General features: G+C 37.7%; 1 protein-coding gene across 1 annotated transcript; it reads left to right on the forward strand.

The window, feature by feature from the left end:
• The first annotated feature begins 311 nt into the window (after positions 1–311).
• On the forward strand, positions 312–16,040 carry gce (germ cell-expressed bHLH-PAS). Its single transcript, XM_017181535.3, has 9 exons — positions 312–452; positions 7,137–8,059; positions 12,077–12,240; positions 12,328–12,682; positions 12,739–12,931; positions 12,998–13,229; positions 13,346–14,215; positions 14,278–14,417; positions 14,491–16,040. The coding sequence occupies exons 2-9, from the start codon at positions 7,146–7,148 to the stop codon at positions 14,620–14,622; spliced, it is 3,000 nt and encodes a 999-aa protein (XP_017037024.1). The 5' UTR covers positions 312–452; positions 7,137–7,145; the 3' UTR covers positions 14,623–16,040.
• The last annotated feature ends 288 nt before the right edge of the window (positions 16,041–16,328 follow it).

Below are 16,328 nucleotides of genomic sequence, written 5' to 3' on the forward strand. Positions count from 1 at the left end.
AATAATATAAATCCCATTATTTGTGTTCTTTTTTTTTTAATTTGTTTCCCCTGCAAACACTCAAATGCAAAAACAAAGTACAAAGAACCACAAAGAAGAAACGCAGCGATAACAAAGTGAAATGCAAACTGCATAAGTTGATAGCAATCGCAACAACAACATCGCAACACAACAAAGTAATACAAAATATATAATTTCCAAATTCAACAAAAAAAGCCGCATCCTCCGCCCCCAGCAGCAGGCAGAGAGAACGAGACGCAAGGCCCCAAGCCCCGAGAGGGGGAGAGAGCAGGCAAACCAAACAAACGGTCCGAGCGGGAGAGTGGGCGTGGGAGAGACCCAGAGCCAAGGGCAAGCTTGCAGAGAGAGAGTGTGCGAGTGGGAGAGTGTGCGAGTAGAGAGAGCGCGAGCGAAAAGCTTCATGCAGAAAAACAAGAAACAGCGCAAAACATGTAAGTGAAATTGATTTTTTCTTTTGCCTTTTGCTCTCGCTCCTTTTATTTGATTGTTATTATTGCTGTTATTGTTATTGCCAACATTAGACGTAAATATTTCATGATTGATTTATGCGGGCCCAGGGAAAGCTAACGGTATCGCCGAGAGAGGTGCCAATGTGATAAACTCATGTCTATTCTAAAAGTTTAATAAATGCTTAAGGGAATTTAACAAATATATTTCTTTTATATATATAATTCTATTATATTAAACAAATTCTGGCTTAATTTGGATTTTAAATGTATAACAAATTTTCGAAATTTTTTAAATTTGCAAAAGTTTTTGAAATGTTTTTTATACGCCTATGTGTTGATAGATTTTTAATATTGTTGAGCTGTATTAAAAATTCCTAGAATTTTCACAATAACATCTCTGAACCCTTTTGCTTAAAATAAAGCAATCTAATCTAATCAAAACTAGGTAATCTCTGGGCAGATTACCACCCAAAGCTGTAAATTTTGACAGCTCACAAAGTAATGCAATCGTGCCTGCATTGTCATAGCTCTTCAATCGGGTGAATAATAATTCTCTATGGTTTTCCAGTAAACCCTAAATAAGTGAGTCGCCATGTTACGATGCAACATTGTAGGATTACAAATAGATAAGTTCGGGAGTTATATAATATGATAAGACCCTATTGAGGGCCTTTGATAACCATTGATAAAGGTAGTACTACTTGTGTTAGGTCTATGTAAAATCGGGTGAAGGTTTTAAAATAGGATTACAAAGTATATTTTAAATAAATTGTATTAATTAATAGTTACAAATATCAATTTTGAAATTGAAATGGCTTTTTTATTGATCAATTATGGCTTTCGATGCTAGACAAATTAATGACTATAATTTATTCCCTCGAATTATTATTTTAATATCATCTTAAATATTTTAGAAAATGTTTTAATGTCTTAAAGCTTAAATATTCTAACAAAAATATTTAATTTATCCCTTTACTTTCGGTGTAGTTTCGCTAACTAGTTTCCAAGTAAATAGGAAATATATATCCATTTTAAACAGCCAGGGATCAGACCAGAAAGTGACCCTAGCCATTAGATATGTACATTCAAAATAATCCCCTCCTGCGCTTTCTGTGTCTAGGTCAGGTAATGGTAATTGGCGGTGGGGCTGAGTGAATACCCAAGTACTGTGGAGATATCACACATTCCCGGCTAGGGAATTAACTGTCAAAGCTTGACCCCAGCAAGCTCGGGTGTCGCCTAATCAGCTCAGCGATATCTACAGACACACATCAGCAGGGTTTTGTTGTGTTTTGCGGTGTTTGTGGGCTGAGAAGCAATCGAGAAGAGCAAACAAGCGACGGTTATGGGCGGGCGGCGGCTTATCAAAAGCAATATTCATGTTGAATATCTGTACGAAGATTATAATTGCCCCGCACACACAGACACACACACACTAGGGCCATATAAATATGGACTCAGACGTGCGTACTCGCACACGATTATATCTAAATTTATATGGCCAAGTTGGGGTCGTTTTTTCGGCGAAAAGTCTTGGGTCTTGGCAACTTTATCGATTTGTGGCCTGAATTTCTAGTTAGAGTTCATTAGACGTTGGAACTAAAGGTGTGTCGTGTGCCACTTTATGGCCAAAAGCCAAAATATTCGGCCCAGAGATAAGCCAGAAAGATTAAAAAAAAACTGAAAAAATCTACTGGCTTACAGGACTTTAGAATAAAAATATATGTAAATTGTCTATTTAAAATATAAAAGAAATTAATTTTAAACTAATGTATATATCAAGAAGTTGGTATAGGGTGGCCACTCACTTGTCGCTCACTTCTTCACTCTCTCTCTCTCTCTCTCTGTCTCTCTTTCTCTGCTCGCTCTGTCACTTTTCCATCGCGTTGCGTATACGCCCCATTGCACCGACAGTCAGCCATGCAGCAACGACGTCAACAACCGCCGCACAGTAGCGCCTTTTCTCATTTTACTTTGCAAAAATCATAACTTTTGAACAAAACAAGATAACTACATAATTTACGCCATTTGACAGGTAATTGTTGTAAAATTTACATATGTACTGGAAAATGTGCCACGCCCACCTACTCGCCTTTTTATAGGGTGTCAAAGTGAAAAAATATTTTTTTTCCAATGAAGGCAATTTTTAAAAAATATTTAAACTTTGTGATTCTCATGCATTTAACACCAACCGACCTTCGTTCAACTCTGCATAACTTTGTCAATTTTCCCATGATCGATGTAAAACTTGGACACAATATTCTTAAGATATTAGGCCTTAAAAATAAAAAATAAAAAAAAATTACGAAAATAAAAATGAAATACCTTACCCCCCCTTAAAGTAAAAATCATGGCGATAGGTAATATAGTTTTTGTGTAATATTACCTGAAAGTCAACCAATTTTCCCTTTTTTTTTTTCTTATGATGCAAAAAGGGAAACAAAGTTCAACTTTGAATGCTCATATCTTCTACAAAAAAAAATCCGAAAATTGATTTTACAGCAGATTCTGAATCCATGGGAAATTTCCTGTCGAATAAGTATGGTTAAAATCGTTTTTGCGACAACGACTTTTTCGATTTTTGCAACGGCTTTTGTTCGAGAGGCGCTACTGTGCGCCGTCTGTATGGCGATTTTGGCCCAGGCAATTGACATGCTCTCTCTGTGTGTGTGTGTGCGTGTGTTTACCTGGCACTCGAAAACAATTACAAAACAAAGTTGGAATGGCGGAAAAAAAGTGCAGCGGCAGCAATAGCAAAATAAACAAATAAAAAAAGAAGAAGAGCAAATATTACAGCAGCTACGTCGATGATAACAACTAGAAACAAATGAAGAAAATAAATAAATAAGCGCTTGAGTTGCATATTACTTACTTGCCCGTCAAGTGCCTTGTCCTCTTCCTTGTTTTTTGCCTTAATCAGATAATTATATTATCTTGAGAGGTCATTTTTTAAGGTGAATTGCTGAATTTACAATTATAGAAAATAATGAAAATTTAATAATTGTCAAGGCTTGGCATTATCAATTAGTATATTATCCCTTTTAATTTGTGAAATGCAAACCAATTTATTTGTTTTCGCATTTAGATTCCAGCGAAAACCCAGTCAAGTGAAATAAATTCGTTTTTAATTAAGACAAGAGAGAAAGCCGAAGGTTGTGTACCCTTCTAGTCTGCTTTTTATAGGGAGATTGAATGGTAAATCAATCATAACTCGGCCGAAAACGCTTTAATTTTGATTTGGAAAATAGTTCGGTGATATTTTTTAAAAGGTTAACAAATCTGATTATCTGATCTGAAACCTTTATTTTTTTCGATTTTTTTTTACCTCCTTAAACAATAAAATTAAACATAAAATACAAAAAATTAAAATTTTTAATTTTCTTGCAAACATGCCTAGATCGATTCTGCTTTTAATGCTGATCAAGAATATATATGATTTATAGGGTCGGAAATGAGTCCTTCACTGATTTTTGGGCTTCGGACTGAAATTATTATACCCCTTACGGTGTATTAAATTTTAAATATTGATTCCTAATTTAATATGATCATTTTTGGGCTTAAAAATTCAATAACTAAGCCAAAAATGCATTAGATTCAATTCAGAAAGCTGATCTGAGTTAGTTTTTTTATGGTTAATAAATCTGCATATAAAGATTACAAATTTAACCAATTTAAAATTTTTCGATTTTTCTTTACCTCCTTAAACAATAAAATTAAACATAAAATTAAAAAAAAAATTAAAATTTTTAATTTTCTTGCAAACATGTCTAGATCGATTCTGCTTTTAATGCTGATCAAGAATATATATGATTTATAGGGTCGGAAATGAGTCCTTCACTGATTTTTGGGCTTCGGACTGAAATTATTATACTCCTTAAGGTGTATTAAATTTTAAATATTTGTTCATAATTTTATATGATCATTTTTGGGCTTAAAAATTCAATAACTAAGCCAAAAAATGCATTAAATTCAATTCAGAAAGCTGTTCTGAGTTAGTTTTTTTATGGTTAATAAATCTGCATATAAAGATTACAAATTTAACCAATTTAAAATTTTTCGATTTTTCTTTACCTCCTTAAACAATAAAATTAAACATAAAATTAAAAAAAAAATTAAAATTTTTAATTTTCTTGCAAACATGTCTAGATCGATTCTGCTTTTAATGCTGATCAAGAATATATATGATTTATAGGGTCGGAAATGAGTCCTTCACTGATTTTTGGGCTTCGGACTGAAATTATTATACTCCTTAAGGTGTATTAAATTTTAAATATTTATTCCTAATTTTATATGATCATTTTTGGGCTTAAAAATTCAATAACTAAGCCAAAAATTCATTAAATTCAATTCAGAAAGCTGTTCTGAGTTAGCTTTTTTATGGTTAATAAATCTGCATATAAAGATTACAAATTTAACCAATTTAAAATTTTTCGATTTTTTTTACCTCCTTAAACAATAAAATTAAACATAAAATACAAAAAATTAAAATTTTTAATTTTCTTGCAAACATGCCTAGATCGATTCTGCTTTTAATGCTGATCAAGAATATATATGATTTATAGGGTCGGAAATGAGTCCTTCACTGATTTTTGGGCTTCGGACTGAAATTATTATACCCCTTACGGTGTATTAAATTTTAAATATTGATTCCTAATTTAATATGATCATTTTTGGGCTTAAAAATTCAATAACTAAGCCAAAAATGCATTAGATTCAATTCAGAAAGCTGATCTGAGTTAGTTTTTTTATGGTTAATAAATCTGCATATAAAGATTACAAATTTAACCAATTTAAAATTTTTCGATTTTTCTTTACCTCCTTAAACAATAAAATTAAACATAAAATTAAAAAAAAAATTAAAATTTTTAATTTTCTTGCAAACATGTCTAGATCGATTCTGCTTTTAATGCTGATCAAGAATATATATGATTTATAGGGTCGGAAATGAGTCCTTCACTGATTTTTGGGCTTCGGACTGAAATTATTATACTCCTTAAGGTGTATTAAATTTTAAATATTTGTTCATAATTTTATATGATCATTTTTGGGCTTAAAAATTCAATAACAAAGCCAAAAAATGCATTAAATTCAATTCAGAAAGCTGTTCTGAGTTAGTTTTTTTATGGTTAATAAATCTGCATATAAAGATTACAAATTTAACCAATTTAAAATTTTTCGATTTTTCTTTACCTCCTTAAACAATAAAATTAAACATAAAATTTAAAAAAAATTAAAATTTTTAATTTTCTTGCAAACATGTCTAGATCGATTCTGCTTTTAATGCTGATCAAGAATATATATGATTTATAGGGTCGGAAATGAGTCCTTCACTGATTTTTGGGCTTCGGACTGAAATTATTATACTCCTTAAGGTGTATTAAATTTTAAATATTTATTCCTAATTTTATATGATCATTTTTGGGCTTAAAAATTCAATAACTAAGCCAAAAATTCATTAAATTCAATTCAGAAAGCTGTTCTGAGTTAGCTTTTTTATGGTTAATAAATCTACATATAAAGATTACAAATTTAACCAATTTAAAATTTTTCGATTTTTTTTACCTCCTTAAACAATAAAATTAAACATAAAATTTAAAAAAAAATTAAAATTTTTAATTTTCTTGCAAACATGTCTAGATCGATTCTGCTTTTAATGCTGATCAAGAATATATATGATTTATAGGGTCGGAAATGAGTCCTTCCCTGCGTTGCAAGCTTCCGACTGGAATTATAATACCCTGCAAGGACATAAAAATATTATTTTCTGAGGAAATTTCCTGAGAAATTACGAGAAACAACTAAAAATTTAAATACTCAAGGAAACTGTTGAAGACTTCTGATATTCCTAAATTGTTCTTTGGGAAAATCCAGAGAGAATAAATGGGAGCAGCATCACTTGAGGTGGAGAAGCAGGCGGAGGAGGCTGATGATCGGGTTCGAGGGCAAAAAATACGAAATTTATGACCAAAATCAGTCTTCTCCCCCCGTTTGTCATGTGAATCACAAAGGCGGGAAATATATATGACAATGGAAAACCGAGGGGAGTAAATATAGTTTAAAGATCTGCCCTGAATAGACGGCTGTATGTGCGCCATCTGATCTGTGTGTGTGTGTGTGTGTGTGTGTGTGTGTGCGTAGTGGTATTATTTATAGGCGGCACTTGGATAAGATTCGCATATAAATAACACACAGAGAGTATCTTTGGCCTGTTCTTTGACTTTTGCTTCTGTCATTCAACCAAACCGAAGCGATCCCCCTGCCACCTCCACCTCCGCCCATGACTCACAATCGTTTATGGCTTTGAGCGTTTTACGAGTTCGATCATAAAAAAAAAACAGCAACAAAAAGCCCAAGAAACACAGAGTTTTTTTTTATTTTTTTACTATTTGATTCCATTCTTTTTTCAGGCTATTTTTAGTTTTAAAACTGAAACAATACTGTTTTGTTTTTGTTTTATATTCATTTAAATTTATAAATTTTCAATATTTTAAATATTACATATGTGTAAATATTTATAAGAAATTCTACTAGGTTCCACAATTTAAGCTCAGCCTTGATTTATTTACGTTATATTTTGGCAAACAAAAATCTCCTCATTTATATTATCTATTTAATCTCCTCGGACGATCACTCTTACTATATCCCCTCTATATATACTCGTTCCAGCTAGAAAACATGGAGGGTGCGAGTCGCAGCAGGAACGCCGCAGCAGCTGCCTCCGCGGGCCACAGCCAGCAAGGAGGACACCCCAGCCAGGACCGCGTTGAGCAGGAACTCAAGCAAGACATTCCCTACTTTGACGAACCGCCGGCGATTAACGCCGGCGATCTGCTCGTGCTCGGCAAGAGCGAGTGCAGCCTGGACGACCTGGCCTGGGATCCCGCTGACATGGATGTGGACCAGGAACAGGATCAGGACCAAGACCAAGACCAAACTCAAGACCAAGACCACGGGCAGGAGGATAACTATCCTGATGAGAACGAGAGCTCTGTGCTCGGCAGCGACTATGCGCCGAGTGGCAGCGGTAGTGCCGCCAATAGCTTCTATCAGTCGCCCACGCCCTCCACCGCCTCGGGCTCTGGCTGTGACCTAATGCTCCGGCCGCCCTCCAGCTCCATGTATCACTTCAACTACCGATCGCCCGCAAGTCCCTTGGCCATGCCAGGCGGCGGCGGCGGCGGCAGCGGAGGAGGAGGAGCTATTGGATCCGCATCCGGACGCCTGCATCCGTATGCACATTCCGCAGCGCACGGCACGCCGCCCAGCTTCTATCCGAATATGTGGTATCCCAATGCGCCCTACGGTGCCTCCGGCTCTGGAGGAGCTGCGGGTAGTGGCGCTGGCGGCGGCAGGTACATGACCTATGGCGGGCCAGGAGGACCAAGTCCTGGTCCCAGTCCCGGTCCAGGCTATCCCAGTCATTCGGCTCACCTGCATCACCACCCGACGCATGCGCTGCATCATCCGTACCAGCAGCCACATCCCCACGGGCATCCGCATCCGCATCCCCATCATCCGAACCACGCCCAGCATCCGCATCACCAGCATCCGCACGAGACCATGATGGAGATGTTCCAGCTTTCGAACAGGTGAGTTTTCCCTTTCGAATTATATTTATTTGTTAAATGAAGAAACTATTTGATGTGGTGAAAAAAAATTTGAAGTTGTTTTTAAAATTAAATAGTATAAAAATGAATTTAATTTAATACCTATAATTTAAATTTTAACAAAAATCTATAAAGATAAGTTTTGGGAAAATTCCCTTGCTGTCCGTCCGCCTCTCGTGGATCTCCCTCAGCACGGAAATGAGAAAACTGTAGCTCTAGGGGGTGCATCCCCCGCGAAATCTAGAACCTCTCGGGCAAACGGCACATGGAATGAATGCCGATCCCGGGTGGATCACCCGTGGTGTTAAATGGAAGCCACATCCATATCCGTGGGTGGCCAATTGCCCGTTATTCAGAGGCTGATGAGATGAAATGCAAAAGGATGAACGCCAGGGCCGGCCTCCCGCTGGTAGTCTGGCCTGATTGAAGATTGCTTACAGCTCCTTTCGCTCCCAATTAGCCTGTCTTCTTGTGGCTCCCAACTAAACCTGATTAGCCAGTTAGTGTGTATTTATATATAAATATACATATATCTGGCTTGGGCTTTTTGTTTGGATTTATTTTTGGTTTTGGACGACGCAAGGCCCTCGACGCGGTTCATTCATTCATTCCATTCAGCGGAATCGCTACCCTGGAGAGCTGCACACGACGGTCGCCCTCACCCACTCCACCTCCCCCCTTCGGAAGCCAATCAGGGCTCTGCCCCCCTTTTCCCCCTTTTGCGGAAAATCAGTAGAAAAGCAGAAGAGCAGCAAAGCAGCTAAGAAGCACTAACAATCTGCTTCCTTATTTACTTGGCCTTTGCCTTTGCCGTTGCTGTACCGTTACAATCGGCCATATATAATCCAATGCGTTTCGATACGTCATTAGCGGCGGTTCCAAGGTCGACCTGCATCCGTTGGGTGGTGGTGGTGGTGGTAGTGGTGGGTGCAGTTATCGATACGCGCGCTCTTTACAATGTAAGCTCCACTGACAGCAGATACAGCAAAAGAGAGAGAGAGAGAGAGAGAGAGGGAGCCTAATGCACTGTGAGAAAAACCAACAGGATAAGGGAAAATACTCAGAAACAAATATCACAATGAAATAGGATTTTAAAGTGTTTAAATGTTGGGTTTGAATGTAAATAAAAACAGTGTCTGGAGTCTTAAACTTCTTTCTAGATCTAAAAAATATCGAAAAATGTTTTGTTTTTACCCATTCATTTAAGAATGCAACAAGTTGAGTGCACAGACACACTCGCAGATAGCAAATACACTTGGAATTGGCTAAAAAACATCGTTAACGGTTTGAGTGGGCCAAAAGCAGCAACAAATATAGTCTCAACAATTGCTTCGACAACAATGTGACATCAAGTGCAAGGGTGCAGTGCACTCGCTTGATTCAATCAAGGGCAACCGAAAAGCAGCAACAAATCACGCGAAACAGTATAGTCAATACCTGAATACTCTGGCTTACATGGTTTTCCCTCCTTTCTTTCTATAAATAAAACATTAATCCCAGTTTGGTTTAGGCATTTATGTGAAGAGTAATCTAAGATATTTCATTCAAGTTCTTAGGCAAATAACTTGGTTGATTTGTTTCCGGGAATTTGTATTTCAGTAAATGGCCATAAAACTTTGGTTTGGCAATTTTTAAATGTTTGCCTTTATGTGTTCCCTATTGCCCTGGCTATTTTTAAACATTTTTAAATGCATTAATACTGAGAAATGCAGCCGAGATTGTATTACAACGTAAAATACTACAAAATGCACTGGTACCTTCAATTCTTTTAAATGTTTTTTTTTTTTCATTTTTTATTGACTCTGGTTAGTTTATTATTTAACATTTTGATCTATGTTTTGTGCATTGTTGACAAATTTTTAGTTTAGTCCAGCAAAACTTTCCATTTGGCTTGGAATCCTTGACCACAAAGCCCACAATGTTTGCCGAACTTCCCAGGAATAATTTTCCGAAAGCGCGCACACTCCACCTATTGTACACTTGGGGAAAATTCATATAAATTTGCTGACTATTTAAGAATATGAAAATCGATGAGGCCAGGATTGAAAAAAATGCAGAAGCAGACGTAACTATGTAACCAGTTTAAATGTTTTTTTTTACATTTTTTAATCAGTTAAAAAGCTTGATCTTAATTTTTAAAAATATACTTTAAACACTACAATTTTTTTCTCCAACAATTAAATTACACTTTTTTTAATTTAATTTACAAAGTAATTTTTCCCATGTGCCCCTCCCTTGGTGCCTGCATTTGTTTACTCGAACTGTTGCGCACTTTCCTTGCTTTTTCCCCCCCGTTTTGTTTTTCCTATTTTCTTCAGTTTTTTTGCTGTTTACATTGCCGTTGCCATTGCAATTGCAATTGCTTCTGCACTTCGTTTCGCACTTGCCTACGGTGGTGTGTGTGTGTATTTTGCGAACTTGTTTTGCAATTGCGTTTTAAAATATATTACATCAGTGGCAAGGGTTGAGAGCCGACAGGAGGGGGAGGGGGAGGGGGAGCGTTCTATGTATGTGCGAAAACAACAATGTGGCAGCAGTGTTAGCCTTTGCTAATCGAACGCAGCAGCGATCTCGCATTTCCGTATAAATTACTCATTGAAGAGCTCGTATCTCTACTGTTGGTTGAATATTATTAAACAAATATTAGATCTAAATAAAATAGAAATATATTGAAATTAAACAATATTTTTTAGATATATATATATATATGAATATATATAAATATATATGTATATGTCTGGACTGACCTTATGCAATTAATGCTGGAGCAGCGCCTAAGAAAGACGTGATCATTGCACTTGAATCGCACCATCCATCCATCTATTGCCACCCCTCTCCGCCTCCTGGACAAAAACTGATAATTATTGACAGTACTCAGACTTTTTTGTTGTCATAGTCTAGCCGACCGGGTGCACTATGCAATACTTACGGGGCTGCATAACAGCGCCAACAAATGCCAAGTCATGTATATAGGTTTTTGCATTCGTACTCCTACATATATGGTTACGGAAAATGGACAACGGACGCTCCGGACAGACTACAAAGTCGTGAGCAGATAGCCGGGATTGTTCCAGAAAATCCCCTTATGTAACGGGGGTGATTACAATGCGGAAGTAATTGCAATATCAAGTAGAAATTCTTTAGATATATAGATAATATATATTGCGGCGCCTACGAATTAATTCGAGGTTTACGGAGGATCTTTTCTTGAGACCTTTTTGTCTGATATGTCTGATATTTATTTCCCACCCTGTGCTAATCAATTCCCAGCAACTTGGTTGTATTTTCTCTTCTAAACAACAATTAACATACGGCATATAAAAAAGCGATTGGCTAATCTCAGCCTGCAGCTGGGGCCTCGTCACCTTTTCCTACCTCAATCAGCAACCGCTTGTCGTATATCCGAAAAGTGTACAAATACTAACCATACCTGGACGGTGTGCCTTGCACAATATATAAACCTCTATTAACGTAATTAATCAGATATTTTAAAAGGGAGAATCGGAAGATATACAAAGCTAACGATTTGCCTAAAAATATAGGCTTTACTTCTGTACACTAATATTTTGTATATATTATTTTAAATATATTTTTATATTTTTTGTATATATTTTTATATTGTTTTTATATTTTTGTATATATTTTATATGTATATATTTTATATATTTTACATTTTTATATAATTTATATATTTTTATATTTTTAAATATTTGTTATATTTTTTAATATATTTTTCATATTTTTTTATATATTTGTTTATACATATATATGTTTTTATATATATTTTTTTTATACATATGTGTTTTATATATCTATTTTGTAATATATTTTTAATATTTTTATTTTTATTTGTTATATTTTTTTTAATTTTAAAATATTTTTTTTTACCTTTTTCTAGCATCAAAGATACTAACGATTCACCTAAAATTGTACCCATTTCTTGTATACATTTTTTTGATTATTTATTATTTTATTAAACTATTTTTAACCCTTTTCCAGCGGTCGCGAGGCCCGCAATCGAGCGGAGAAAAATCGCCGGGATAAACTCAATGGATCCATCCAGGAGCTCTCCACAATGGTGCCCCATGTGGCGGAATCGCCGCGACGAGTGGACAAAACAGCAGTTCTGCGTTTTGCTGCCCATGGATTAAGATTAAAGCATGGTAAGATTAAGTTTCAACTTTTGTATTAATTAAATATTATATACAAATTATTTAAAATCTTAAAATTAACGAAACATTCGTGTCCAGTTTTTGGCAAATCCCTACTCCACCAGCGACCCCAGGTCACCGACACACTGATGGGAATGCTGGACAGCTTCTTTCTGGCTCTCACCTGCCATGGCCACATCCTGCTGATCTCGTCCAGCATCGAACAGCATCTGGGCCACTGCCAGACGGATCTGTATGGCCAGAGCATCATGCAGATCACCCATCCCGAGGACCAGAGCATGCTCAAACAGCAGCTCATACCCACCGAGCTGGAGAACCTCTTTGATGCCCACGGCGACTCGGATGCGGAGGGTGAGCCCCGCCAGCGTAGCAAGTCCGAGGAGGACTACATCGATCGGAAGTTGCGCGAGGACAGGCGTAGCTTTCGTGTGAGGTAATTGGACATTAATAATCATATATTTATATATTGATATATTCCTCGATAATCAGGTTAGCCCGTGCTGGACCCCGTTCAGAGCCCACCGCATACGAGGTGGTGAAAATCGATGGCTGCTTTCGACGCAGCGACGAGGCTCCCCGTGGCGTACGCTCCAATACGTTGAGCTCCAGCTTACAGCTGATCCGAAGGACTCGCGGTCGTGACGATGTCATTCCCTTGCACACGATCAGCGGCAATGATATTGTAAGTATATCGGAAATATCTTTTATACATATATATATAAGATATATGTAACATAATCCTCTCCAGATTTTAACAGCCTGCGCCCGGATCATCCGTCCGCCGAAGATCGCCAATCGTCTGATCGATGCCAACACCCTGGAGTACAAGACGCGCCATTTGATAGACGGCAGGATCATTGACTGCGATCAAAGGATCGGCATTGTGGCTGGCTATATGACAGACGAGGTGCGCAATCTCAGTCCGTTCACCTTCATGCACAACGACGACGTGCGCTGGGTGATCGTGGCCCTGCGGCAAAGTGAGTTTTCAACTATATTATATTACTATTTTGATATGTTTTAATATTTAAAAATAGTTCAAATATAATTTAATACATTTGCTCTGCTAATTAATAATCTGCCATCAATCTTACAGTGTACGACTGCAACAGCTCGTATGGCGAGTCCACCTATCGCCTCTTCACCCGGAACGGCAACATCATATACCTGCAGTCCAAGGGCTACCTGGAGATCGACAAGGAAACCAACAAGGTGCACTCATTCGTCTGCGTCAACACCTTGCTGGACGAGGAGGAGGGCAAGCGACGAGTGCAGGAGATGAAGAAGAAATTCTCGGTGATCATCAATACGCAGATACCGCAGTCAACCGTCGATGTGCCGGCCTCCGAGCATCCGGCTCTGCTTGAGAAGGCGGTGCTGCGACTCATTCAGAACCTGCAAAAGTCCGGGGAGGATGGGGCCCAGGGCCTGGAGGGCGATGAGGACGAGGATGTGGAGGAGGAAGACGATGACGAGGAGGATGACGAAGATGCCGATGATGGGGCACGCAGCATGTCCGAGTTTGGGGATCCATACAGTCAACACCAGCAGCACCACCACCATCACCACCACCATCAGCAGCAGCAGCAGCAGCAGCTCCACCATGGGCGTTCACAGCACGGAAGCTCATCGGCTGCTCTGGGCAGCTCCAAGACCCCGCCCCTGGCCCTGGTGCCCCCCGAAGCCTCCTCCGTCAAGTCCTCGATATCGAAGAGCATCAGCGTGGTGAACGTGACGGCGGCGAAACATTTACGCGGCATCCACAGCTCGGCGGCAAAGTCGCCCACTGCCTCCCTGTCGTCCAGTTGCACCTGCAGCGAATCCCGTTCGGCCTGCGACTTTTGTCAGGCTCCACTCACGCCCGATCCCCTGCCCATAGGTTCCAGCTTGAAAAGGAGCACCACGACGACCCTGGCGGAGGGCGTAGAGAAGCCCTCGGCCAAGCGGCGCTTCATGCCCAGCACGGGTGAGGAAATGGGGGAACAGGTTTTGCAGAAATCCTTGATGCTAATCCTTTTTATCCTGCAGAAATCGAGCATGTCCTGCACACATCCCTGGATCAGATAGGAAGGACGCTGACGCAGCAGCTCAATGTGGCCAGGAACCTGAGGGAGCAGGGCCAACGTTACGAGTTGCCGCATGCCGACCAGCGCTTTGACGAGATCATGGTGAGCCATCCTTGAGCCTTGAGCCTTGAGCCTTGAGTCCCTGAATCTCTAACTGGAATCCTTCCCCTTGCAGCAGGAACACCAGAAGCAAAGCGAACTGTATGTGAACATCAAGAGCGAGTACGAGGTGCAGTTGCAGAGCAAGGCAGGCGGCGCCCGCAAGTCACCGGAAACGGAAACGCCACAGGATCGGGAACAGGACTAGACAGGATACTGAGAGAAGGAGAGCGAGACCAGCTCGCGACTGAAGAAGGGTTTCATCGATGTGATAACTACAACTGTCCTTGCAGCCAGCTCAAGCTCCAAAAGCGCAATGTCCCAAAAGAAAATAATTCTTATATATAATATATATCTAGAGCTGCAGGAGAGATACAATTATAATTACCTACAATCCCAACCTATGAGTGAGCCTGAGACAAACATACTTTACATGGAGTTGACCCACACACACGCACAACCACAGCCCCAAACACAGACGACACAAAGCTGTTTGTTCAGTTTGTTTAGTTTGTTGTTCTTTTAAACATAATGTACCACGTACATTAGGAGTAAGGAGTAAGGAGTAAGGAGTAACAAGTAACGAGTAACAAGAAGGGAGTAACGACTAACAGAAACAGTTAACTAGTAGCGAGTTACTAGTACCTATTAAGTAGTAACTAGTGACGAGTGCGAGGTGAAACTGTTGCCGTTTCCGATAAGGCGATTTTGCAATTTTGTTTTTAATTTTAATTCGAAATTCTCAAAAATATTTCAATTAATATTTTAAAAAATATTTAAAATATTTGAGTTCCTTTGATATATAAATTTACTCAATGTGTGTGTTGGGTTTTTTTTTTTGTATTGTTAATGAAATCTCTAAAGATTTCTCATCTTTAAATTCAATTTCAAAATATACATATATATATATTTTTTTAATTTGTAAAATTCAACAATTTGCAATTTCAGCGAAATCGAAACGACGGACGAAGATTAGCATAAATGGGAGGATATACAAACAATTATTAGGCTAAATCGGAATATACATTAAACAATATATATAATAAATATATATATATATGTACCTATGTACCATACGTTGTGCGTGGTTAGCGCATGGCCCAAACTAAACGTGATAAAAGACTGTTACCAACTACATACACACATACTATATACATATAAACACACGCATAAATCTAAACTAAACTAAACTATAAAGAAAACGATGAAAAAACAACGTAAACTTAATTTGGAATAATGAAAATATTCATTAAATAGTTAAATTAAATTTACTGTACACACACACACACACACACACACCTTTTTATAGATGTTTAATGTTGTTAATAGCCGGAAATATCAGCGACAGCAACAACAAAAACTACAACAACAGCCAAGTACAATTTACACAGATATATGCTATAAATACTAAATGTATCTGAATCGGTGTAAAGCAAAAATTTAAGAAAATCTAAACCACACATACACATAAAACAAAAATCAGCAGAAATGAAAAGCTAAGGCATGAAAAAAATAAGAGAACTCTGTTAAATGTTTGTTATGCATTTGTTTTTTTTTATCTAAATTAATATTAAACTAATGTATTAGTGAATAAACTTGTGTACCTACATACAAAACCATGGATAAGGATGGATTGTGAGTTGCTTTATTAATTGTTACGGGAATTTTAGAAAGGGGATGTTTTGTTTTTTAATTTGTAAGCTGACTTAAAAAATAATAAGCTCTGAAATCTAAGATTCTTTGAAATCACTAATTAACACCAGTTTCCTTTTTCTATATTTTATCTTTTCCTTTATATATATATAAGTATATTCCCTTTAAAAATAATAAAACCGATTAATAAAATGAAAACCTAAATTATAAAAAATATAAAATTTACATTTTTGAAAGTATTTGAATTATTTTAATAGACTG

This window comes from Drosophila kikkawai, chromosome X (genome assembly GCF_030179895.1).
Source record: "Drosophila kikkawai strain 14028-0561.14 chromosome X, DkikHiC1v2, whole genome shotgun sequence".
NCBI classification, from domain to species: Eukaryota; Metazoa; Arthropoda; class Insecta; order Diptera; family Drosophilidae; genus Drosophila; species Drosophila kikkawai.

Bases quoted from the DNA above. Each gene is read 5' to 3' on its own strand.
- gce (XM_017181535.3), top strand. From the start codon at position 7,146: ATGGAGGGTGCGAGTCGCAGCAGGAACGCCGCAGCAGCTGCCTCCGCG. The intron at 13,230-13,345 runs GTGAGTTTTCAA...TCAATCTTACAG, and splicing joins GATCGTGGCCCTGCGGCAAA to TGTACGACTGCAACAGCTCG. The intron at 14,216-14,277 runs GTGAGGAAATGG...TTTATCCTGCAG, and splicing joins GCGCTTCATGCCCAGCACGG to AAATCGAGCATGTCCTGCAC.